This window comes from Calypte anna, chromosome 4, assembly GCF_003957555.1.
Source record: "Calypte anna isolate BGI_N300 chromosome 4, bCalAnn1_v1.p, whole genome shotgun sequence".
NCBI classification, from domain to species: domain Eukaryota; kingdom Metazoa; phylum Chordata; class Aves; order Apodiformes; family Trochilidae; genus Calypte; species Calypte anna.
This window is the reverse complement of record NC_044247.1, coordinates 7,938,418-7,965,731: the sequence shown is the minus strand read 5'-3', so window position 1 is coordinate 7,965,731 and position 27,314 is coordinate 7,938,418. Positions and strand designations below refer to the sequence as shown.

Below are 27,314 nucleotides of genomic sequence, written 5' to 3'. Positions count from 1 at the left end.
GTTTTCCTACCTGTTAAGCTATATACACTGTGATTTTCTTATTATTTACCACATTCTCATGCACTGTAAACAACCTTTAGATTGACTTCCTTTTCAAGATAAATTTTGTAATTTTTAAAATTGCTAAGTGTGAACAGATTCCAACTCAAATTGCAAAAAGGAGAAAAAGAGTTGGAAAGTAAAAACTCACTGCAGTGATGACACGGATGAGGGAGACAGACAGACAATTTGAAGAAAGTTTACAGCTCGAGAGGAGTAGTGGAAGGATTGTGGTATGTTTTCTGTGGTACAGTGGTTGAGCTAATGACATAGAATTTTTGGATGAAAAGCTGGGGAATGTACTACTGTGTGACTTAGCAGCATGCTTCCTGTTTGTGGTTAAGTTAAATACTGTATGTGTTCTGCTGTGGTAGCTCACAGAACACTTTTTTTTTCTTTTTTTTTCCCCACCAGTCAGTTAGGACAAGATTTCAACCATGTTAATTTTCTTCTTTAGTACTAGAAACCTGGGAAATAGAAAAATTCTCAAGGACTGAAAGCTGAAGACATGGTTTGGTGACCAGTTGACTTAGTTCAACTGTTCTAGATCACCTGTTATTGGACAGAAGCCTGGAGATTCTCTGGAAAATGGAAATGCTATCACTGAATTTATAAAATCACAGAAACACAAAACCCTTTGTCTTCTTTTTGTCCTTTTTTTTTTTTTCTTTCTGATATGTATGTGTCTTCTAGAAACTTGCATGATTGTATTTTTTATATTTTAGAGGGGTGGTGCTAGAGGGGTAAGTTCTGAAATTTCTTCAAAGGCCTGTTTTGTTTAAATTCAGATACAATATCTCAAAATAGCTCATGCTTATCAGTCTATGATCATTTTGCTGTAGATAATTGTGTGACTTTTTTTTTTTACAGATGCACATTTGCAGTTTTCTGACATTTTAGCTGCTGTGGTTATGTGGCTGAATTGACTGAGATTACATGCAGCACAAGGAGAAATGTTAGCATCTTCGTATCAGTGGTCTTTCCTATTTAAGTTTTTTCCAAGTTGTGAAATGATTTTTGTAAGATGCAAAGTTTTAAAATACGTTTTCGAGATGAAGGCAAATTAAGTAATGTTTGTATAATGTATAATGTTTGTGTAACTACTAGTTTCCACCCTCAGGCCATTCTATGTTGCTCTTGGAAACTGGCCAAAATATTGCATCGCAAGCTGACTGCCAAAATGATTTGAGGTTGGTTGCCTTAAGCAACTCTGCCTTAAGCAGAGTTGTGGTTTTCTGGGACTTTTTGTTTTGGTGTGGAGAAGCTTTTCAATTTAAATGTTTCTAATTGGATAGTTGCATTATTTTACCACATTGCTTTTGCTTAAAATTGCCTGCTGAGTTTATATGCTCATAAGTCCTTGGTTCATACACGTAATAGTTGTTTCTCAGTCCCAGTAGCTGGGAAAAATTAAAAGGAATACTAAAATGTTCAAGTACAAACAAAAACATTTTTTTAAAAGAACATGGTAAGCTCTACTGAGTTGGCTGCAAAGTGGCTCTAATGATGCTTGATTTATAGTAATCTGTTCAAAAGCAGTTCTCCAGAAAATCCTGTATTCTGTTCAACTCAACATTCTTTTTACGTCACAGCTGTGCCCTCTGTGTGGAGACTTGCCACATATTTCTAAGTCAGGGGTAAAAAAAAAAAAAAAAAAAAAGGTGACAATAACTGCTAACCATTTGTTCCAGGAGAGCAAGCAACAGCATGAGGAAAAGAGGAATTAAGACTCCTTGAGATCTTTCACACGATGTAGCTGTAGCCTGATGGTTGCACATCTTTCCTCCATCACTCACACAGGTGCACAGTTCCTATTGAATTCTCTGATTTTCAGCTTATCCAGTGAGGTTGGACCCAATGGCACCTGTGATCTACAGCAGAGATTCAGACAATTTATTTTATTGTTGTGAACCACGATCATGCACAGTTAACTCAAGATATTGAGTGGAGCTCTCCAACTTAAGAGAATCTTTTGTTTGAGGTAAAAATCTTTTCTTTTCGTTAAAACACCAGCTATTGCTTGGCTCACGTGTGTTTCCAAAACAAAACAAGAACTGCAAGTCAGAACCACCTCAGGAGCAGACCCTTGGTGGGGAAGTTTGGGCCCATCCCAGGCGGGTCCCAGAAGGTTCTGGTGAAGCTGATGAGATCTCCACACAACAAAACCACCTCGGGCACCGCTTTCTCGACAGCCCGAGCTGCCACAACCCTCTCCGCCCCCCTCACCTCTGGTACCAGCCCACTCCCCCTCACAGGACTCGCCTCAGCTTTTCCCCCTCCCTCCTTGTGAGGAATGACTCCGTGAGCAGCCCTGGGAACAAATCCCCTGACGGACCACTTCTATTTCACACTTTTCCAGCGGGCATTCCACACGAAACCCTCATTATCTTTCCCTCCACCCCCGATCTCCGCCATTTCCTGCATGGCCACCGCCCTCCTCTTCCTCCTCCTCCTCTTCCTCTCCCGCCCCCCCGACTGCCGCCTCCAGCGGCCCCGCGACTACCGCGCGTGCGCGGCGATGGCGGCGGGGCGGCGCGCGTGCGCGGAGGAGCCCCGGCATCTGTGAGGCGGCGGATTGGGAGGAGGCGGCGGCGGGACCAGGAACTACTCCAGCTGCGGGCTGGGAGGGGACGGGGAGACGCCCGGTGTTGCTCTCTTTCTGTCTCTCTCTCCGGTCCTATGGGGCCTTGAGGATCCGGCCCCGGTGAGAAGAGACAGGAGGTTTCTGTGCGGGGCGCGGAGCCGGTGGGCGGATGGAGGGTCAGGCGGCTCCGGGTGCTGGGGGTGGCGAGGAGCCCCTGAGCTCTGGCAGGATGAACCCGAAGCGGAGCGGGCGCGCCGCGGAGGAGGAGAACCGGAACAAACCCAAGCTGGTGAGCGAGCTGTGGGGCTGGGAGGGGGGCAGGGGACGAGGAAGAAGGCGGGGGAGGAGGCTGGGATGCCGTCTGCTTGCTTCCCAGCTGGAGAATCTGGGGCGGAGGGGCGTGTGGCCGCGTCCTGGGGGTGCGGGGCTTTTAGGAATTACAGGCTTTTTTTGTTTGCTTTTCTTTTAAAAATAAAAATCTCATCAGCTTCCCTGAGGGGGTTTTGGGCGCTCTCTGAGAGAGGGCGGGGGCAGCAGGCGGGGGTGGTCGGCAGCCGGAACCGGGGGGGATCTCAGTGAGGGTCAGGGCAGGGATGGAGGAGGGAGCGGGGGGGGGAGGGTTTCTCTGCGGGTTGTTGCTGGGGTCACCCCTTTGGGGCTGTTCTTCTGTGCAGGTGTAACCTCCAGTAACCTCCATCCCGCTCACCTTTGGAGTGGAAGATCACAGCTTTGGGGTTTTGTTGTTTTTTTTGTTTGGTTGGTTGTTCCCCCTTCCTCCCCCCTCTGCCAGTCTGCCTTGAGGCATCCAGAATATTGGTGGGAGTGGTGCAAAGGATGTCCTTCCCAAGTGAACTTTTGAATTAATGTGGAAATAGTTGGAAAATGTAGAGATTTTCCAGTCTTTTTGTGGAAAAGTCTGACAAGCTTTTGAGCACCCAAACCCTGGTTGGGTCTCTGGAGTCTGCTCGCTATGTCTGTGCTATTTTATTTTTTTTTTTTTAAAGAAGGTATTTCTAATTACAGACCTGATAACTTGAAACATGGACCCATTTCAAAGCCCACAGCTTACTCACTCTGTAAATACCCTAGCAGCAAACCCAGTTTATACAAGTGTTTGCTTTTGTTTACTTGCGTTACACTTTCTTGTTTTAACTTTTCATCAGTTGATTTTAGCTCAGTTCTCTGAGGGATTTTGAGCCAAAAGAGTAGAGAGAATGCTTAAAACTTACAGGACTTCTTATTGAGTAGAGAGTGAGTTACAAACTTCACTAAACCTGAGCAGGGCTTTTCACATACAGTGGTACAACGAAGTTATGTGTAAGTGCTCCCACCTTGTGTTCCTTTCATCAAGTTTTGTGCAGCAGGGCCTTGGGCTGAGCAGCAGTTTTTTTGTCACTGAAAACTAAGAATGTGTTTTGGGAAGATGCTGAGTCCGCAATGTGTAAGGCATTAAGAAGTTACTGAAAGGGACAGTTACTTAAAGCATGACAGGCAGAATAGCAAATTCTTTTGCTTATAATAAAAGTAACACTTTCTGTGCAAAAGGTAAACAAATAGGACACCTTGTTTTGTTTTAGGGTGTTATTGCAAACAAACTGATACTTCCTTCAACGGGAAAATATAAATAAACTTATTCATGTAAGAAAGATGTTTGTTTATGTTTATAGTACCTTTACTATTTCCTATGTAAAGTAGCTAGGAAGGCTGCTTGAAGTTGCCTGCAGGGAAGTGATTTAAAAATCACAGGGAAGTGCTTCTGTTGGAAACTGTGTGCACAAATTTGAATTTTGCTTTCGCAAAGAACACTTTGTTCTGAAAGTAATGCATAATTTAAAAAATCAAAGTGTAATGAGTTCGGAGTTGGATTGAACAGGACAACTCTTTTCATTGCATGTTCTTGGTTATTCTAGAATCATTGGAGCGGACTTTTTTAGGTTACTTTTAGTGGGAAAAAGTACATTATGCTAAAATGTCGTCTTATGCAGCCATGTGCTTTCATTTCTTGAAGGGTTTCTTATAGTCCAGCAGCAACGTGGATTAGAGCAGTGGTATGTTGCTTGAACCACATACCTTCTAAAAGATAGTTTTGCTTGGAGATGAAGTGAGTAACCTCTCATGATACAATTGACTGAATGGGTGGAATGAGAAGGCCAGGTTTTTTTCATTCTGGACAAGACATACAGAAATGGTGTTTAAAAATTACTTGAAGAGGGATTTACCTCAGAAGAAGAAAAGGGTTGGGATTCAAGTGTATTGTAGGTTGAGGTAGTGTGATTGGATAGCTAGAATTATCAATTACTGCCATGGGTTTTCAAGGAAACTTGAAGAACAATAAGACTTAAATCAGGGAAAGGATTCAACCATTATATAGGATAATACATAATATTATAATATATATTACTAAATTTGGGGGGCTTTAATTTTGGATAAGTAATTGGTTCTGCTGAGTCTACCAGTATTCTTAAATGCTCAGAGAGTAACCTTATTTGTGCCTTTTCCCTGTTGTCTTCACTGTGCAAATAAGATGAAGGTATATTTGGGACCTACGTAAGAGAAAGTACAGTATTTGTGCAAGTGTTCAGTTGTCACTGAGTTTATAGACTCTAAGCTCCTCAGAGTTTGGTGTCGACATTGTCTGGGTTCAGCTACACAACTTGTAATTCATCAAGTTTCAGTAGAGTTACAGAGATGAATCAACCTACACTCTTCCAGTTTGTTGCAAATAATTCAAGGAAGTCTACAAGAGTGTATTTCTTTTCCAGAACTTACTTCAGACACTGAGTGGAGTGCTGAACAAGGGCTTGGTGGGAGAGGGTGTGCAACTACATAGAACAGAAGATTTATTTTTAGTTCCTGGCACAGAAGCTGAAATTAGTCAAGTCATTGGGAAGAAGTTTAGGGGAATGTTTTTTATATGGTAGAGTAAAAATGGCTCTAGATGACAGAGATTTGGGAAAGCATAAAAGTAATTATTTTGGAGGAAGGGAGACTTAAGAAGGTGAAAGTTTTTGTTTCTCCATCTGAAAGTATGTGGGCAGTGGTGTTTGGATGGTAGAAACATAGTTTGCTGGTTTTTTAAGGGCTGAAGCCTGATCAATGGCATTTTTTCCCAATTAACAGGAGGTGAGACCAGGCTGTCAAGAGAGGATCTGTGCTAGAAAAGAAAATGGTAGTTAAAGGAATTTTTCTGGAAGATAATTGATGCATAAACACAAACACAAATAATTGAAGATTGAAATAAATCAAGCTATGTTATAACTACTATTTCTACTTTTCCTTTCCTGCTTTGGGTTACTTTGAGCATTGAAGTTTCATATAGTGTGTTGACAGAATTCCATGATGAGAATTCCATCTTTCATACTAGTGTGTAAACTGGAGTATTATTCTAAAAATTTTTCTGTCTTTTGAACACTTTGACATGAAATAGCTGCTAAAACAGCTCAGCTTTAATTGCCAGACAAGGACTGAAGGTGGGAATGAGTGCCTGGTGGTTTTATCATTATTTTTGTTTAATTTTTTTTTTTCTGGCTATTGCATTGTAAATTGTTTTGGCAAACAATCATCTGATCTTATGCCAGCTCTGAGAATAGACTGGCATGAGATGTCAATAAGCTGTTACGTTCTTAACTGGGTTTGGCAATGTGCTTCTTTTGCTCATTTAAAAGTATGCCTGTTGTACTAGGGGAAGTAGGCTAAATTAAGGTTGTCAGGGAGTATTCTGGGATCTCTGTGTTTGTTAATTCTTAATTTACATGTTGCTTGCTCTATGTAACACTTCAGTATCACATGTGAAGTCGGTAATTCTGTTGCCTGTCTAGGAAATCAGTAAGTACTTGAAAGTGTCAGATCTGATCTGCCACAGCTATTGTAGCTTAGCCAAACCCTTTGTCTTATCAAGTTGTTCATCTTTTTAGCTTCAGAGGTCGACCCAGGCTCTTAACACAAGTTTATGGCAGAAGTATGAGAGGCAGGGATTACAAAAGGACCTGGGGAGGTTGCTGGAGAGAAGACTTGAGTGTAAAGAGAAAAAATAATCTGAAGGGTGATGAAGAATTGGTTGACCAGAGACTCTGGTATCCCAGTCATTGGAGGTTTTCAAGACCTGGAAACCTGGACAAAGCCTTTGCAGCCTGGTTTGAATCCAGTGTTGACTCTGCTTTTGGGGCAGGAGTTTGGACTAAACTGAGAAAGGAACAAGATCCTTTCAAATGTCTGTGATTTTATGAATTAGTACTTGAAAACAAGGTGTTATAACAGGATTTGTGGTGCTTCCTGACTACTAGAACACTGGTAATTAGAAGTTAATATGGCCAATGGTTTTTAATTAGAGTTAATAGTATAGCTTCTATGCTCAGTATAATCATAAGCAGTAATATTTCTGTGCAGGTAGTGGCTAGTGCCACGCTAAAAGCATCTTCCTGAGTTCACTTCAGGTCTGTCTGGTTGTTACGGAGGGATAGGTACTCCACCTTGCTACAAACTAAAGTTGTGAAAGGGGCTGTCCTCTTGGTGTGTTTCTGTCTTTAGAAGTAGCTCAGGAGAGAGATACTGCATAACATGAAAACCAAATTGAGGGAGGGCAAAGAGAGAGCTTATTAATTGGAGGGCAAGTGGATTTGGTGACTGATCCAACAAAGAGCAACTCACACTTTGCTTTAAAAGCAGAAATTGTTGATGCTTAATACTGACATCTTTTAAATGCCCTGAGGCTTTGAATTGAATCAAAAGCTATGAACTCCACTTTCTGACTAATGCACTATAAATCAGGGTCAAAGAGTGGAATAAAAGCTTTTATCAGTTAGCTTAAAAACAGAAGTAAACTTAGTGTGGTTGGGAGGATGGACTTCCCAGACACGTTGCCCCACCCGAATCAGTGCCTTGAAATTCTGTGGTTGAGGCAGGGTGCCCCAGGACCTTCACTGCACCCTCACCTTTGACTCCCAAGGTTGTTTGGTGTCACTCTCCTGAGCAGAGATCATGAGCTCTTTGCACATGACTTGTTTAGACGTTTGTCTGCTGCATACATGATCTATGAGTCAGGCTGAGCAGAGATTTTTGGCAAATGAATACAATGTACTAGGTTTGAGATCACAGTTGTCTTGGTAAAATCAGTGCCTGCCTGCAGAGGATTCTTACTTCAAGTGGATGCTTAAGAAAAACATGAACTGGAATGCTTGTGGTTTTGAAGGCTCTAAGCCTTGTTAGATCCAAAGCAAGATATTCCAGCAAGTGAAATTAGTTAGGGTACAGCTATTACTGAGGAGTTAAATCAATGTATTGAAAAAATTTTGTTCAGTGGCTGAGAAGTGTACTGATTGGGCAGCACTTTTAATGTGGTTGTGTTCTGGTGCTGGTGCTTAGGTAAATGCTTTAGCTTTTAATGTGAATTGATATTGACACCGTTTAAATGAGGTGCTAGATACAGTGATAAGCCAATCTGCTTGTGGTAATTAAACTTCCTGAATGGCTTCTTGTAATACAAACCTGCAGAGTTATTCTGTACAAGACAGGAAGCTTTGCAAACTAAGCAAATTCCACTTAGGCAATGTGAGACACTTACCTTGAGAACTGAGAGACTGCATATCTAGTAGAAGTGATGCTTTCTGAGGTTTTAAGCACTGTGGTGCTGAATATCCAAGTTAGTGAGGATGAACTTTTGTTTTTATTATTATTAATAGCCTTTAAAGCACATCAATTATACTGTGATTGTTGATGACCCAAAATGTTTGGTGGGTTATGGGATCACTTAATCTTTTTTCTACATCAATTGCAGTTCTTTAGAAGTAATAGCTAATAACTTTCCTGATATTCTTTTTCTTTTCCCTGTCCTGTAGAACAAAGTAGGGCAGTTGCTGCTGAAGCAACTGATGATTTCAGTTGGTTGTTCATCAGCCTGAAAACCACAAGAAGTTAGGAAGTTACTAAAACAAATACTTTTATGCAGTCCCTCACAACTTGTATATCGTGGCCATTCTTTAAGTACAGTATTTTTTTTAAAGAATTCATTAGCTTTATTCTAGAGGACTTTTTTTGTTGTTGTTATAAAGGGTTATGATAGTAAAGCAGTTATTTTTTTTTTAGGTGAAAAGCTTTAGTCTTTTTGTAACAATTTATAAAGTTGCAGGTAGACAAAGCTAAAAGTTGTTTTCAACTTGATTTGATTTTTGTATCAAATTGATCATTTACTCAATGTCTTATGAATCAAATATATTTTTCCCACAGTATTAGTGGAGTGAGTACCTCTGTGTTTCCCACTTTTAAGTGTAACTTCCTAACAGGTAAGCTGAATCTTGCTTGCCTAAAGTAGTACTAATGCAGTCTGCTTGTTAACTAGTTAAGGTGTAGGAGAAAGGGTTGGCAAAGAATCAGCTTTTTTGAGGCAACAATTTGGGCTTAAGCAGCCTGAATAGCCACTGTAACACTTTACTGACCTAAATTTTTGTGCAGTGGGACAAACACGATCATAAAAGTGAACTAGTCAAAATCCCTCCTTTATTATTTTTTCTTCTTTGGTTGTTTACTAGAATTAGTAAGACTGGTGTTACAGCACACTGGATTTCTTCCTTTTTAATTGATTTCTATAAAGTGTATCCATTAGTACTATGAAATGATGTCTGCTTTTAAGCCATCTTCTCTTGATAGCTGTTTAGTTGGACATGGTGTACAAGCAGCACATGATATGTGCATGAGCAGATCTGAAAATGATCTACTTTGGCAATTGAATTCTATTGTAACCTAGATTGTGATAGAAACTGAGAAATAACTCAGAAGTTCAATTCTGGAACAAGCCCAAACATGGAAAATGTTGCATAGTTTGATGCAGCTGCTTGAAGGTATTTGGTCCTCCTGGGTGTGGTAATATTTGGTCTTAAGGTGTACTAGATACTGTAATATTACCACACCTCTGTTATATAAAATGCTCTAAGAGTCATACATGTGAGTTCTCTGTGTGAACAGGAAACTGGTTTCTGTATTCATGTCACCTTGAGCCTTTAAAGTGACCCTCAGAGTAAATAACTGGAGGTGAGATGGTGTTGGAGAAAGTATTGGGTCTGTCAGCATACCCAGCGTGTGGTGTGTATGTGCTGCTTCTACGGGTTACCAGATATGGGAGGCATCAAAGATGGAAAAATGTTTTTATTACTAAATATATATATTCAATTTACACTTCATAACAGTTAATTGTGTTTAAACTTGTTTTGAAACTCTAGAATGTAAAAGTTACAAGCACATTAAAAAAGCCTAATTGCAAATTCTCCTGCCTTGGTGATTTGTGTGTTTATATATGTATTTATTTATATATATATATATATATACACACACGTCTGCGTGTCTTCTAAGAAACATACTCTTGGTACTCTCCTAATTGTCATGTAAATATGAACAAAAACAAATTAACATATTTAGTTTAATGTGAGAATAAACAAAGGACAACTTGCTTGAAAAATATGAAACTTTTAGAGCTGTGCTTCCTAGTAGCCTAGTACAGATTTCTAAATAAAAAAGCTGAGAGAGTTGAGGATAAGTACTGTAGAATCCCAGCATCTGGAGCTACAGGACTGTAGCTGTACAGCCAGAAAAGCCCTGACTGTGATTGTTGGCTATGGAGCCAAGGGAATTGCAGTAGAGGTACTGGTGGGTGCTGGTTGGTACAAGGACCCATTCTGTCCTGTTTCTTTGTTCAGGGAGTAGATAGAAAAAAATTAATAACTTGATCCTGGATGGAGCCACACTAGCATAACTAGTAATGCATATTTAGGCATGAAAATGAGAGGAAATAACCACATGGTTTTGACAATAACTTCTTGTCACAACTCATTTTTAGTGTGTTTCAAATTCATGTTGAGCTCAGGAATGTCTGAACAAGACAAAATAAGTACTTGAGGAAAAAAATTGGTTCTTCAGTCTACTGTTCATTTTTACTGTGTTAAGAGCTGCTGATGGTTGTTGGAATATGTCCTTGGTAATAGAAGTGTGCTGGATATTAGCATTTGTACTCGTGTGAGTGCATAAGTAGATGAGAACTTCACAATTACTAGCAGTTTAAACAGTTATATCCAGTGTTCCAGTTGCATTCCAACAGGTAAATATTTGCATAAAGAAGAAAAAAGACTACAGGCAGTGTATCAGATTAAGCATCTACACTTGCTGTTTTCATTTGATTTTTTTGTGCCAGCCACATTTAGAGTGTACATTAAAAGCTTACACTATAACATTCTCTATATTCTATCAGAATCTATAATCTTCATGAACTCTGTTCTGTAGTCAAAGGATACCACTGGATTTCTCCTTGCTATGTATAATATAATTCCTCTCAGTTCATGAGCTGCTTCATTTCCTACTTCCCTGAAGGTCAAATAAAGTTCTTAGGAAGGTGTTATGAAGAGGAAATAAAAGGAAGAGGATCAGAAAGTGCTTGTGTATATCAGAGCAGCTACAAGTACAGATTAACCCAATATGCTTTGATTATTGATTTATGGTTTTGGCTGTGCATGCTGAAATGAATCAATCTAGAGTTTCTGTTCTTGAAGGAAAAGCCAAAGTTCCTTAGGCTGTGGCAGCAGCATTGCTCAGTTTTCCATATTTGAGTATTTCATTGTGTCACCATTTAGGCCTTGGAAAGAAAAAATTAACCTTACCATCAGTTTTGTTTTTTTTTTAATGAAGGGATCAAATACTGCTCTGATAAATACTTGCTCTTTGCTAGGAAGTCTGTGTCTTGGAAGACAGACAACATTATTCTAAGTTGTTGACATGATCCCTGTGACCATATGTTCCAAGATTGCTGGGTACAAACAAAATGAGTAATGTTCACAAGTAATTCCTTCTTCTTTGGCGCTCTGCACCCCTTCCACTGCCAGTTCCCTTGTGGGCTCCTGGCTGGTTGGCTTTTCTGACAGTTTTCTTAGTATTTAAAAAACAATACCAAGTAAAGCAAATACACATGTCCTCACTTCCTCAGAGTCTGTCAGAAGTAAAATACTCTGTTTTCAGGGAGCTGCCCAGTAACCAATGAAGCTCTTTGTGATACAGAAGTCCACTTTTTCAACTTGCTGTGCTTCTTCTGCTTTATTTTTAACTGTATCAATTCTCTCTCAACAGATACTTCTGAAAAGTTTTATCCACTACTCAAATGGTAGCAAAGAAAAGTTCAAATGGGCTGTGACACTTATTTCAGTGTTTACTGTATCCACAAGAGCAAGTGATATTTGCATGCCCTGTGAAGCAGGAAGCAAGAAATTGGAAGGGAAAAAAACCCGAATGTGTGGAAATACTGGAGAATTTTCTCAAATCAGTTTCTGCTTCATTTTTCAGAATGATTTCAAAAGAACTCTCACTGTCAAGATAACTGGTCATTGCTCATCTTGAAAGAAAATCCTAGGTTTCATCAAATGATTAGTCCCAGGTTCAGAGCATGTAATTGCAATTAAAAGGTCTGCATGCCTATGAAAGGGCAAGAACAAACTAAGAGCACATTTCAGTAAGAGTGAAGATGAACCTTGTCACAATAAAAAAAGTGTCTCTCAGTAAGGTACAGGAGGAGGAGGAGGCCTATTCTCACTACTCCTAATTGTCCAAAATAAATTTTTATAATAGCTTTCATTCAGTCTGAGCAGCTCCACAATGTGCCTGAATGAAGAGATCACCCACTTGTACTCATGAGAGCCCAGAACAAGGAAGGAAAATGAGCAGCAGTTTGATTCACATCAACTATTGCTATGTGGCCAAACTGGCTGCTATGTTGAAAGCAAAGCTCAAATCCACAGCTTGTATCTAAGTGTAAAATTGAGAGAAACTCTGCACTTACTATGTCTAGAATTGTTTTGACATATTTTTCCCAGTTTAACCATTCCAGAATGTTTCAAAAGCACTTCACAATAATATTAAAGCGAAAAAGCAGAAGCCAAGTTCCCTAAAAACTTAAAGCTCAGAAATCAAAGAAGTGGAGTTTTGAAAAAGGAGCATTAGCGATAGTGGGCTGAGTATGGCACTGACAGACACTTGGCAGGAAAGCCCCAGGCACACACCCAGGACAGTAAGCACCTAAACAATCCATTTACTGCACTATGAGCTGTTCCTGTCTTCAGTTGTAATTAAGGCCTGGAAGCTGATCCAGTGGCTGTTCAAGTGACTAGTGCAGCAGCTGATCTTGTTGGGTTTTCCTAGGGAAAAACACTTTCTGAATTTCCTACAAACCAACTGTTTTGTTTGCTGCAGTTGCAGTAAACAGTATCAGCTGATACTGCCAGGCAGTCTTGCCCAATTTCAGTACAATAGCCACCACTTGGACAGATGGGTTCTTGTTTGATAGAGTGTAGCTGGCACTTTTTTCAGCCTTCAAATATACATAGGTGTATCACCCAAATATACATGGGTGTATCAAAAGATTTTTGAATTATTCCAATGCACTTCTAATCTACTAGCATTTTACTAAAGGAAGCTTTGGAGGGACATGATTTGAAATAAGATTTCTTATCACGCATAGCATGAAAAATACTTGGCACTCAACTGTATGCTAATCCTACTTTTTAAAAATCATGTTCTTCAGGAAAGACCATTGAAGTATCCGTTACCAAGATGATTAGATTTTAAAGTGGAATTATTTGAGTCCAAAACAAATGCCAGGTTGGTCTGTAGATGACGCAAACAATAAAGAAGTTTGTGGCAACAGTGTGTGTGCTTAGCCTGACATTCAGGCGTGCCAAGAAGTAGAGTTCCTGTGCTTGTTTTTCCCATTTACACTGCTGACAATTGGTGCATTCTGTACGTTGTCTCAATATATTCAAATGTGACTTCCTTCTTTTATTTTCTTTTTTAATACATGTACCTGTTCTGGTATAACTTGAGACACTGCATATAACATGAGATCTTCCTCCAGGTGCCTGTAGCTCTTATGCAGAAACTTTGTAGTACTTTCTGTTGCTTCACTTACTTTATAGAGATTTGCCACTGCTTTGGAGCTTTGTACCTACCTTTGGAATGTGGCTGTTGCTTTTTATGTTTGGGTTTTGTTTTTCTTTTTTAAAGATGTGTCCTGTAAAGCCTTATGTTGTTTAATGATTATGACATTTCTAAATAACAAATAAAGCCTGAGGTGAAATTTCTGAATAAAAATAGAAGCTTCAAGCAAAAAGATTTTAAATGTTTAGGAGAACAAGGTTAGCCATGTCTTTTAACCTCTGTAAAGGTCTTGATTAGTAAATAGTCACACTAAACCTGCATGTAGGTGCTAGTAAGCTAGTGTGCTCTACAGAAAAGTAATATTGCAGTGCGTGTTTGCTGTGAAATTTGTGAATAGGCTTATGACTTGGCTCTTTGAAAAGTTTAGTTATAAGAAGTTTAATTGGCACACTGTTGCTTAATAGCTTTGAGAGAGGAATTCAAAGGCTGTAGAGCATCCTGAAGAGGGATGGTTTGATCAGTGATACTGAAGAGCATTCTATACTATCACATGTGGCTTGCGTGATCACTGAATATCAAATAAGCAGATCTTGGCTGTACAAAGTGCTGTGTAAATAACTTGTCAGTTGTGTAGTGTAACTGCTCTAAACTCTGCTAATCCTGTGGTGTGATGGTAACTTATCCAAAGTGGCTGATGCAGAGACCTGATGGAAAATGTTTGGTCTCTAGCAGTAGTTCTGGAAACTATAAAACTTTATTTGCCTCTGCAGTGACTAACATGACAACTGCCTCTTATAATAGGTTTCTGGAATTGTTTCTACAGTGGTCTAAGCTGATTTGACTGCCAACTTTCCTAGTGCCACACTTGCCCTTTTGTCTCACAGCCAGTAATTTTGTTGGTTTAGGCTGCTGTGGAACTGCAGCCTTTGAAAGAAGTGTTTAATTTTTCTTTGATTTCTAAAGCTTACTTATCAATGAATTGCAGTAAATAATTGTCTGAAACAAATTTTGCAAAACTGTAATGGTGGCTTGAGCTACAAATAACAAAAAAAAGTTGAATTGTCTTCCTTGACTTCATTGCGTCTTCAGTTATAAAACTGTTGAGATCAGGTAATCTAAGCTTGTTAAAAGTTGTTTTTAACTTCTGAATAAATTTACTTTTTGCTAAAGACTTCTTTGAAGTACCATGGAAAAATGTACTTTTTGAACAGCCGGTTTGCTTTTGGAGTGTGTTAGTGTTCTGCCTATCAGACAAAAACCACAAAACTGTCTCAGTTTCTTTCAAGCTGCATTTTAGTTCAAGTTAGACTGCTGCTTAGGGTTCCTCTCTTCTCCTGATATAGAGACCTGCTTTGTGCCCCTTTCTATCATCCCTTGGTGATCTGACAGTGGCATTTTTGAGTGTTCAGTATGATGAAGGTGCCTCTGACCTGTTTTCCTCTCCTTCCTCTTTAGGAGCAGTGCTGAGGTACTCAGTCGTCCAGCAATGTGATTAAAGAGTTGGTGCCCTCTGCTGTTAATAATTACCCAGCCTCTGGCTTTATTTAGCACAAAATGTTGTCTAACTTACTTTCCTAGTATTACTCATTTCTGGATGATCAGTCTCCTGGGGAAAAAATAGAATACCAGGCATGTTCCTAGATGGGAAGATGACTGCCACATTCCAGCCTAACAGCTTTGACTCCTGTGCCACCTGTGTGCTGGCAACACAGATAACTTTCCAGCTTTAGTTTAGCAGCTTGATGGAAGGTGTTCCCATGCTCATTGGTCTCCTTTTGTAGTGCCCCAGGGAATATTTACCCTCATGTTCAGGGTATAGATTAAGCCTTAGTTAATAACTTAAATAATACATATTTAATTAATTTTTAAGTCAACTGCAAATCAAACATGAATTTTCCATGTGCTGTCCTATAGACCAAATGCTAATATACAATAAATAGTAACAGAACTATTAGTGTTGCAAACTTCAACTATCTTGGATATACCTGATGGATTACAACAGTAATTTCAAGTTGGTTTTGAAAGCATGGTGAATATCCTTTGAAGTGGGGAAAAAAATAAGTTACTATAAAGCAAACATTTTGTGAATTTTATTTTAACTGATTTTATTAATACCAGGTATACTTTGTCATCAATAAATAGCTAGGTCCTAGATGAATGTGTAGTTCTAGTTTCTGCACATCAGCCAAGGTGACTCAGGTGGTGTTTCACGATTTCCTAGGTAACTCTTTTACATTTAATTACAAAATTCAATATGTTAACAGATGGTTAAATTTGTCTGATGGGAACATTACTCATTCTCTGTACTGTAGAACAGAGATTGTAGGAGTGAATTCTATTTTGTGGCTGCAAGACCTAGTCTCAAACTGCACACAACTTTTTGAATGTCAGATATTAACCAGTTTTGTGGTTTTTCCCTTTAAAGTCCCTTGGTTCAGGTACTCTCAGGGGAAGTTATTCCTTTCCTGGTTGTATACAGATTTATTGGCAGCCAGAAAAAAAACATTTATCCTTGAGCTAATTTTTACAAAGTCTTTTGAAGGTGTTGCAGGTACATTTTAGAAAGCAGTTATATAATCTTATTTTAGAAACAAGAAAGTTGAGAGAAGGTCATCCTTCTCTCTGTTACTTTTAAAACATCAGGATTGGGAGTAGCAATTGAAGATGTTACCTGACATTGTAATCTGTGTGCAGAAGTGTTGCACCACACCTCAATTTGCCTGAACAGTGTGCAGTGGAGTGAAAAATTGCTGTTTAGAAGCTCCCCAGCTGGTCATTGCTTCATTATACATGTGGTGAAGAGTGAGTTGCTTTTGATTTTATTTTTGTGGCAGAAGTGTGAGTCTTTGAGTGTAGCAACTAAAAAAGATGGCAAAGTGATTCTTGCATATAATCTATCAGCCCATTCAAACACACCTTAATTTACAAGTCATGGCCAGCACAAGTGATTTGGATGGTTTTATTATTACAAAATTTAGAAAGAGATTTAAGAAAGTAGACTAGCTGGGAATTTTGTGTAATTCTTGGAATGTTGACATATTTACTGCAGTAGCCTGAACTCATCTCAGATGAGGAAGTAGTGACTTTTATACCAATAAATGTAGTTAGCTATGGTGAAAGATGTGTTTTCATGTACCAGATTTCAATTACTCTCAGTATTAACATGGCTGAGACTGACCTTTTAAGATGAAAGAATACAGTTATGCAGCTGCATTAGTTTGTGTTGATACCAGAATCTAGCAAAGATAGGATATATACAATTTAAGACAGCAGCATATTTTTATACATAAAAATGTTTATTTGATATATCTTAAGGGCAACTGTTTTATCATAAAGATTTGTAAAGAGCTTTTGCCTTTGGGCTGCCTCTTAGGTTGTGGAGTTAATGTCTTTAAGAAACTAGGAAAGGGCTGATTTTTTTTTTCCCCATCCTGTGTTGCTCTGGCTGTCTTAGATGGCTGAAAGAATAGCGCTAGAGGTCTGACTACAAAAGCTGTGTTATCTTAAACTTCCTCCTGGGGAGGTAAACTGCTTGGGTTTCATGTTTGCAAATCAGAAAGGAAGTGTGTTTTATTTGTTAGTATAAGAGCCTGTCAAAATTGGGTGTCAGTGAGAATCTTCAGGTACATAGCTGCCTTTCCTCTGCCTCCAGCTACTTGTGGTTTCTCTTCTACCTGTTAAATGTGTTGCTTATCTTGAGCAGGGGCTGGCAGCAGTGTAGCTTATGCACCAGAAGGATATCTGGGAAGCATGCTTGAGATGTCTGAAAAAAATGCTGTGTGGTATCTTGCTTTAGTATTCTGTATTTTGCCCAGAGGAGTTTGAGTGACAAATGCAATATAAATGTAGAGATGGAGTAGATTATCCTGTTCCAGGTTCTGCGAGAGATTGACAGTACTTAAATGAGAAAGGGGAAAAAATATTTTTAGTAAAAGTGACTGCTAGAATTGATACAGAGTTTTAGAATTTCTTGCTTACAGAGATGTCTCTGGTTGAACTCATGGTTAGATTTTACTTAATTTCGTTTCCTTGTTCAATAACCTTCTTTAAGAATAAAAGTTCTGTTTACCAGAGCAAAGGCATGTTAACCCTATACTAAGTCCAAGTGATAGAAATACAGGAGATATGAAGTTGTAAGGGAGCTTTTTCTCCCTTCACTTGTTAAACTGCCTCTGTCTCAACACATGAGTTTTCCTGGATTTTTGTGTCTCTGGTTCTGTTCCTGACCCTGTGAGGGAATGAGCAAGTGGCTGGGTAGAGATTGACTGACCTGCCAGGGTCAATCTACCACACTGCCCCAGATACCTCTGGTTGCTTATCTTCTTTATACTTCCTAAGTGTGACCACATTGTCCCTCTTTCCCACTTTGATGCCTCCTCCAGCATTTGTATACTCTTGAAATTTTATTTTTTTTTTTTTAGAAATTTAATACTGACAACTGTAACCAGGAGACAGAGGGTAGAATTAGAAAGAACATGGTGTATTACTTGTCTTCCACCAAGGGCAAGTACTACATTTTTGAACAGTTACAGGTTAATTTCCAGTAACCCTCAACTTATCCAGTGTGTGAACATTGTGGGGTGTTCACCAGAAGCATCGTGATCATTTTAGCTGGTGAGAGCATAACCAAGGAATCTGAAACCTCACCCTCCAAGAATATAGGATTGCTCTTTCCTAACCAGTGACTTGCAGGACTCTGTTGTCATGAGTCAACTGTCACACTTTTTGATATGTAGCAGTTGTTCTTGTCCTGCATTCCCTCTCCCTACCAAAGTTCTAGACCTTAATTACCTCTTGGTGACTGCTTGGTGTAAGTTGAGCACTGGGTATTAACTGAATGCTTCCTCAGTGGGATCTTTGATATTGGTGCCATAGAGGTTGCTTTTTTGGCCGTGAATAAAACTGTAACATTGGTGATCTTTGTCAGCAGGTTTTACTGTTTTTAGGGAAGAAGTGAGAACACTAGTTAATAGTGGGAGAGATCCTGGTGACTGGTTGGTGTGGCATCAGGACACTGGTTTTAACCAGTTCATCTGACTCATTGCTCAGTGTTAAGGTGGGGTTGGCAAAAGGCCCAGGATGAAGTTAGGGAACAGGAAATTCTCCTTGACTCTGAGTCTCAAAAACGTCAAACCAGAAGGTTATATAGCTATCTGCTGGCTTGGATTGAAGTCCAAGAGTCCATGTTTGTGTTGGAAAGCTTTCTTGGAGATCTTAGTGCATTTTTGTGAAATAATGGGGGTACTAGACTATACAGGTTTCAGGTTCATGAGTTAAATAGTGAATAGACAAGGTGAAATGGGATGCAAGCTTACTTTTTCACATAAATTGCAGTATGTTCCATGTTCATTTAGCTGTAGTTTTGTTAGAAAACTTAATGAGATTTCAAGTGCTTTTTAATGTTAAAATACATGAAATGCAGACTTCTTTGTTCTGAAACAGTAGGTAACTTTTTTTCCTGTGATTTTTTTTCTTTGTGTTGTTTTGTTCTGTTTTGTTCTTTTAATAGAATATTAAAATAAAAACTTTGGCAGATGATGTGGTAAGGTCTTTGTAACATCTTAATTTGCAATGGTAACTCCACGCTGCATGCAACTTTACTTAAAATGTTGTGGACAATATAACATGTTCTTATAAGGATATTAAGCAGTAAATTTTGGAAAATTGAGTCAATGTCCCTAAAAAATCTTTTTTTGTGATTTCAGCTGAAGAGCATTTAACTCTATCTTTTTGGAAAGGTTCTTTAACCACATTCAGAATTCTTCAGTAATGCTTTGGATATGTTCAAACTGTTATTCAGTAGTTCAAGTATTATTTCTTTATACCTTTTTAACACTAAGGGTCTGCACTGGTTCTTTTAAGTTAATTGCCACGTGGCTCAAGTGGAACCATTTTGGGTAATAAGTGGGTACTGTATGTCAAACAGCACTTTTGTATTTGGTAGCAGTAACTTTATATATTTGAATGCTTTGAAATCTGTTGCAAAGTACATTAACAGAAACATTGAAATTGATTTCAGTAGAGCTATCAACTTTCATTTTTGCTATGTAATAGCTGAGCCACAGTGGCCTCTTAGTTAATCATCACTTACATGCCTGAAGTGAAGAAATTATACCTAGTAGTCATGTAGATTCATTTATGGCTTTAAAATAATCTCACCATTGCAATCTGTTTAAACAAATTTGTTGTTGATAAGGTAGGCTTGAAATGGATCACAGGATGGTGAGGTTGATCTTAAATGTGGTTTGGTTTTTTTTGGTGACTGTTGAGAGGGCATTTTAATTTAAGTATTTGATGTATATTGGCTAATTTTGGATACATTATGTTGTATATTTGGTCTTTCAATGGCTATGCCCCAATTTTAGTTTCTAAAATTGTAGTGTAAACTATTTTAATATGGAAAAAATGGGATTACATTAAAATTCTTGCCTTTTTTAAAGATATTAACAGTATCCTTGTAGGTAATGTTTCTGTCCACAAATGTAAAATTTTGAAGGAGGAAAAAACCCTAAACCCAGCCCCCCCTTCCCTCAAAAACACAAACAAAAATACCCTCCAGAGATATTCAGAGGGCATGCAGCTTATCTAGGGATACTTTCACTGCACAAATTTCATGTAGTCTTTAAAGATACCAAACAGCACCCCCCAAAAAATGCCAAAACAACAAAAACCAACACCTGACAAAAATTATATAACGCACAAGAATAAAACTGTCCCAGCAACAAACCAAACTAATAAAAAGAAACAAAACAAACTTTTTTTTTTTTCCCCCATATTCCACAGCACTTGGTCACATTTCTCAATTTATGTGGACGTGTCTAAAATTGAAGCCAAATATTCTAAAAACTAAACACTCCGTTGAAGTTTTCACAACTCAAAGGGAGGGTTTAATTATACAAAATATAAAATCTGGTCTTCATAGCAATTGCAGTAGTTGCTATGAATGGTACTGGTACCCCTAGATAAGCTGCTGTTAGATGGAAGCACCTCTTCATAAGGCTGTTCAGTATCTAGAACAAATACTCTGGTATTTGCTGATGGAGACAAGTTCATTTAGAGAAATCACCATAGACATAACATCCTCAAAATGAACACACATATATGTGGTTAAAACGGTTTTATTAAATAAAAAAAATATTGCTGCATTTTAGGATTAGAGTTCTGTATTGATAATAGTTATTAATGGCCTTATTAGGAAGGTGCTCTTCTTGGTTGTTTCCAATATTAACAAATTAACGGAGTAAGCATGCTTTAAATTAAAAAGGTGTGGGGGGGTTTGGTGTAAGGTGCAGACCAAGTCAGCCTTAACCAGTAAAATGTCATTGCAGGGTGTAGAATCTGCTTTCACTAATGATTGTTGTGTCTATTTAACTCCAAATGGCTGCTTCTGTGCAATAATACCTTACCTGGCTTTTTAAAATGATGTGCAAATTTCAGGAGTCCCTACTCTAAAACTTTTCATGGAATTTTGATCTGTACTTGGAACAATAATTCCTCTACAAACTTTATTTTACTTAAACAGGGTTTTTTTATAAGCCTGAGGAACTTGTGAGTACCTCCTTCCCAACGGTGGCTTTTTCAGTTGTCCTCCAAAGACTTGTAGCTCTTCAGGTGAAGGAACTCTTGGACATGACCTTTGTGGTACCATATTTATTCCCTGTAGGGCTAACCAGAGAGTAATGGGAGAAGATGTACTGAAGATTTTGAAACACTAAGAGTTTAACACTTGTGGTACACATTTGAAACTGTAAGACATAGTTATAACCCTTTTGCATGTGACTTCTTATGAATTTAACTTAAATGTTATCCTTCTATGAAAAGAAAGTTAAATATTTTTACTTACAGTTCAATTTGAGTTTTAACTCTGCTGCTTGAATTAACTAAAAATCTGTGTTTTTCTGCCATCTAATTAGCTACTTTCCTATATTTCTATTTTTTCTTATTTTCAAATGGATGTCTTTGCAGCGTGACAGAATAAGCTTCAGAAAATCAGCAGTGAAAAAAGAGAAACCTCTCATTCAGCATCCTATAGACTCTCAGCCTACTATAAGTGAAATCCCACTTGCCCAGGCACTTGGTGATGAGCGTTGCATCAACTTATCAGAGAAAGAAGTTATGGATCTCTTTGAAAAAATGATGGTAAGATGATGGGCTATATAATTTTAAGGTTTTAATTTGTTTTCATATTGTCATTTACTGTGTATTTTTCATATTTATTATGATTTTTCAAATGTTCTCATTTTGGAAGTGTTTACTACTTGGGAGGATGTAGCATAGCAAAAGACTGGTAGATCTGTCCCAGCTGGAACATGAACAACTGAGTAACTCATACAATGCTGGTGTTTTTCTATTTATATTACTTGATTTTACAGAGAAAACAGGCAAAATGCAAAACAATAGTGTCTTAAGCTGTTACGTGCTTCATTAAAGTAAGCTCTGTAAACCTTAGTTGCAGTAGTTAAGTACTGTGGCTGAAGGACAGGTTTTAGTAAACTTGACTGCTTTCCAAAGATACTTCTATTAATAAGATCTTAATTTATAGGAAGCTGCATTTTTGTATGGTCTTGAATATTTTCTGTCTTAGTATCCAGTGTCAGGGTTTGTGGTTGTACTCACGAGGAAGCTTTTCTGTTAGTGATACAGAAATATATTTTTGAATTGTGTGTATTAATTCTGTCCTGCACATGGATGTCACTGATGAAGGATCAGAAAATGCAATCTTTTGAGGACTGTTAGAAATACTCTTTTCTGTATCAATCTTTAAGAACGTGGTTAGCTTCCACACAGTCAGCATGGCTTGGCCAAAGAACTTGTTCCACAGATCAGCTCTACTCTGTTCAATGAAGTTACCAATCTCTTTTGAAACATTGGATTAGTGTTAATTAATACTTGTTTGATTTGCTTGTTAGATTAAGGGATTAATTGTTAACTTTTCCAAGTAATGCTAATTGAAGCAGACAACAGATCTGTCTTCCAGAGACTAATAGTTCTTTGAAAAAGCTGTTAGCTAGTAAGTTATTACAATAAAATTTTCTAGGTTTAGTTGCTGATCCAAATTATTTTGATTTTTAATAGCAAGACTAATCATAAGCAGTAATGACAACATGTTGCATTAAATCAGTTATTAAGTTGAAACATACGTATATAGGTTTAATCTAGCAGAGTATTGTGTTTTATTATAAATACATCAGTTGGAACACATTGATAGCACCCCTGCTACAAACTCATAATCTGTGTTGGTAAGAGCTTTATAATCAGCTAGTGCAGGAATGGTGTCCACTGTGATTTTAAAAAAAGACAAATGAACTTGACAAGAGTTAACACTTGTAAGCAACTATAGGTGTCAAATTTTTAGTTCTGTCCTCTGGTTTTACTTCTTGAGACAAATTTCACTAATGGTAATCACCTTTGATGCAGTTACAGTTTTGGCTATATCTTGCAAACAGTGAGTACTTGACAGACTTAAGTGGGAAAATTGGGTAGCTCAGGATTACCCAAACTGAAATAGGAAAATAAAAAATGGAGTATGAAATTAACAAAGACTTATAAAAACATAAAGAATCTTGATGTTGGTTGGTCTGTTTCCTTACAGGAAGACATGAATCTAAATGAAGAACGAAAAGCTCCTTTAAGAGATAAAGACTTGACCACAAAACGTGAGATGGTTGTCCAGTACATTTCTGCAACTGCCAAATCTGTAAGTAGTGTCCTCTCCAGAACAAATGAAAGTAAGAAGCTTAGCTGCATGAGTCTTATGCTTTTCAAACTTGAAATTTCTTTTTTTGTGTGTGTCTGTATTTATCTCCTTAGAGCAGTAGGGAACAAAATAAATCTGTACTAATATGCTTCTAAATGGTTGCAGATGTGTCTGAAGGGTTAGTTTCCATTTTAGTTGTTGAGCGATGTAAAAGCTTTGCATTCTTGTAAACCATAAGAAATTGCAAATCTAATGGCACAATGGATGGAATCTGAGCATATTTCTGTCAAATTCCTCCTATACATTTTTGGTACCAGAAGTCTGTGGAAGTGATAGACTTTATGGTTTCAGTAATGATATATGTACTAGATGTACAATTTATAGTTATGAAACAGGGAAACAAAATACTAAAAGTATTTTAAAGTGACGTGAAGTTGGTGTTTTAGATTAATTTTAATATTATGAGTACTGTAGGTGGCTTGAAGACATAAATACTCTGTTAAGAAATGTTCTGAAGGTAAAAAATCATTCCTTTAGTGAAATGATGCATTTAAAAAAAATTCAAATTACATTTTGAATAGAAGAAAATATAATCAGACCTTTCATTCATGTTGATCATTCTCTCTACTTAAATTGCTTGATTAACTTCCAGTTGATGGATTCTTCGTGCAGGTTGTTCAGTATGTCTGTTTTGGGGTGCCAGAAGTGTAGGAAAACTGGATACCCCAACATTTGTTGGGATGGAAAAATGTAATTTCAAATAGTAAAGAGCTGCAATTTAGTCTGCAATGGGACTAATAGTAGTGGGACCATTGGTGCTTATTAGTTATCTATTAAAATAGAACAATTAATGCTTTTTGTGTGTTAAAAATTGACTATGGCAAATATAGTTCTTATGTAAAAGCAGATTATTCCAAAAAGGTAATGAATGTTAGATGAAACAGATAGATATCTATGTTGTGATTTCCCTAGAAACAGGTTTTGTCCAGGTTTCTGCCATTATTTGTTGTATAAAAAATTTTAAAGAAGCTAGCAGTGAATTCTGAGGAACTGAATGTATTGGTGAAGAGGGGCAGTAAGTATGCTTCATGTGATAAAATAAAAAGTGATAAAAGTTGGAATCAGCACAGTTCTTCAGTACAACAAGGTTATGCATTTTATTTTATTTGGAAATTAGGACCAGTCTAATTTTTCTCACAGTGAAGTTATTGTGTGCAATAAAAGGTTACTGGAGATGAAGACTGTGTGGAATAATTATTCAACCATACAATGGCAGTGCTGCTAGTGGTTCCACAGAGCAGCTGAGTGTTAAATACAGATAGCACAAAATAATCTATTTCTTAGTCAAATAAACTGGAAAATAAGGCTATGTTGATGTCTGCCTAATGAATCTGTAAGCAATGAACTACGAGCAGTACAGTTGACTTATCTTCCTTTTAACTTTTAAAATCAGCTCTGCAGAGCTAAATTTCAAAAAATCAAAACTATAATTACATGTGATCATTAAATGCAAATGCTTTGCTGTAAACGTTAAAAACTTTGAGAGGAAAAACTTGCACTATAATGTGAAAGTGGGGATGAGTGATGTTCCTGCATGAGTTAATCTTAAACAAAATCCACAGTCCTGTAGCCTGTCCTGGAAGGAACACATGACTGGAGAATTATTTAAGCTTATGCAGTGAATATTTTGAAATTTCCTATTAATTTACTTTGTCCAGATTAGCTTTGGGAGCTACTAATTATATATTATAAGATTTTTGTCTTGATAATCAGTGTTAAGTCTTAAATTTTTCTTAGAAATCAAAATATTTTATTGAAGCAGTAGAAGTTTTCACAATGTCAGTACTTGCAATCCTTTCTCAGAGTAGTTGACTGGTGATGATCTCTTTTCTATATACTGGTATTAAAGTATGGCTGTACTGCAATTTTGTAACTGAGTAAGAAAAGCATGGCTACCATGGCATGTCTAACTCCTGAAAATTTTAACAGATTGCATTCCTGTCACTGTGTGTGCTGCAGCATGGGCAGCTTAACAGAACTGGGGACATGTTTGTCAAAATGTACTAACAATTTAAAAAAAAAACCTCAAAATGTCCTCATACATGAATGTGCACTTTGGACTTAAGTCAGTGCCAGCATGCATGTTTTATACATACGCAAAATGTTTTTCTTATGAAAAAAGGGCTTTACTTGAAGTTTGAGTTCTTCACAAAGTCCTTCTTGCAATTGAATCGCAGCATTTGAATGGAATAAGTTAATGTTCAGAAATCTGAATGACCTTTCTGTAGTGGGATACCCTAATTTAGCCTTTAAATAGCCATCATCTTAACTGATACAAGAACTAGAAAAAGTGGAGTACAATGGCAAAATGTTGGTTGAGAACTTAAAATGAAGAAAACCTCATTTTCACTTTTGATTGTGTCTCCTGCTTAGTCCCAAATTTCTACTGCGTCAAACTTCCCTTTCTTCAAGCCATCTTTAGGCTTTTCTTCCATGGAAATGCTGATTGCATTCAGAATGATATTTCTTACACCTTTCTACCTTTTTCTTGGGTCACAGATGATTGTTCATCTGTCTTTTTATACTGAAAATATTTGGGCCTTTTCTTCTGCTGTGGGCTCATGAGCACACTTAACAGTTGATGTGACTTTTCTTCCAATTCTTTTCATGTTTATTTTGGTTAGGCTTTTGAGCCCTTTCTACTCACTTGAAAATATCACTCTCATTTGCTGATGTTGTCTTAACCAAGTTATTTTTAAATTTGGTGCTTTGTTTTCTCTGCCTTGTGTGCCATCTGCAGCATGTTGACCATGCTTTTCTGAATCACTGTACTGTCTTCAGAGTTCTGAGTGAGGAGGAAGCCTTGGTTTTCAGTGGGTGAAAAAAACCTTCACTTTTCCTTGGGGAATGGGGGAAGGATAGAAGCTAATAAGCTGGATGCTTTCATATGATGGGATTATCTGTGCTTCTGATTCCTTCTCTCACTCGAAGGGGAAGATTGACCATGGAAATGATATTTGGGGAGTGGTGAAGGCTCAGGATTCTGTTTCGGAGTTGAAATTGGTGGCATGTCATACTGAATGAGTTGAACACTGGTGAGAGAAGAACATAGTAAATTAGGAAAAGAGTTTATCTGGTGATGACAGAATATCTTTGCTTCTAGAGGAAGCATCACCAGGAAGAGGTGATTGTAATAGACTTGCAGTGACTTCTTCCATCTGAAAAGCTTTTTAAAGAATAATAGAAGAACTGAGAATAGAAAATGAAGAAATTAGAGGCTAAGGAGACAAAATAAAATTCAAATCTCAGAACCAAATCATTGTTTTAGGCTCTTAAGCATCATATATATAAAAGGCTCTTTAGCCTGCAGTCTTGAGGTGGAAGTCCATAGTCCTGGTGTTCACAGGAACATGGTCATTTTTGCAAAGTGATAGAACAGGGCAGAGATGTTCTGCCTTTCTACAGAGTTACTTCTGTGTAAAATCAGCTTCTTGTTCATGAATATGTACCATGCTGCTCCATGGTAAAAAGCAAAGATGTCATTCTGTAAATTGCTGTTTAATTATCCATGTAATTAAACACATCCATACTGAGCAGTTGAGGAAAAATGCCACATGAGATTTTCCGAAATACGAGTAAGATTTATAACTGTAGGCAATGCTTTTGACTATGAAAACTTAATTAAATTCAGTGATGACATCATCTCAATAGATCAAAAGCTCCATAATTAATGAAGTTGTTCTGTGTACCAGGCAGTATGACATTAGTTTTTTCTGTAGTTTTCTCAGTGTCATATATAAAATAACTGACCTGATAATTTTAACAGAATGGCATATCTCTGAATCTTTCAAGATGCAGATGTCAAGCTAGGTAAAATTTTATTTCTAAATGTTTAAAATAATGATTATCCAGCAGCAGAATATAAGAATTTCAGATTATTTCTCCTGCACCAGAACTGCTGTTTTCCTAGTGAGAAGCTGTAACTCTCAACAGTTTGATAAAGTAATAAGCAATGTAACAGCTACTAATGATTAAACATTGAACAATTTGTGTGATGCTACATCCTACTAAGTCCTTTGCTGTGTTTTATTT

The 27,314-nt window shown here is 37.7% G+C and overlaps 1 protein-coding gene across 5 annotated transcripts in view; it reads left to right on the top strand.

Annotated features, from left to right (window-relative positions):
• Nucleotides 1-2,596: 2,596 nt before the first annotated feature.
• The window catches only part of DIAPH2 (diaphanous related formin 2), a 204,941-nt gene continuing 180,223 nt past the window's right edge, over nucleotides 2,597-27,314 (top strand). For 2 of the 5 annotated variants that reach the window (XM_030448824.1, XM_030448823.1), the window contains exons 1-4: nucleotides 2,598-2,912; nucleotides 19,035-19,067; nucleotides 21,491-21,664; nucleotides 23,118-23,222. In XM_030448824.1, the coding sequence (XP_030304684.1) occupies nucleotides 2,793-2,912; nucleotides 19,035-19,067; nucleotides 21,491-21,664; nucleotides 23,118-23,222 (432 nt within the window). In that variant the 5' untranslated portion in view covers nucleotides 2,598-2,792. Of the gene's footprint in view, nucleotides 2,913-19,034; nucleotides 19,068-21,490; nucleotides 21,665-23,117; nucleotides 23,223-27,314 lie in introns of all 5 variants that reach the window. The other 3 variants (XM_030448826.1, XM_030448825.1, XM_030448827.1) reach the window with 2 other exon arrangements.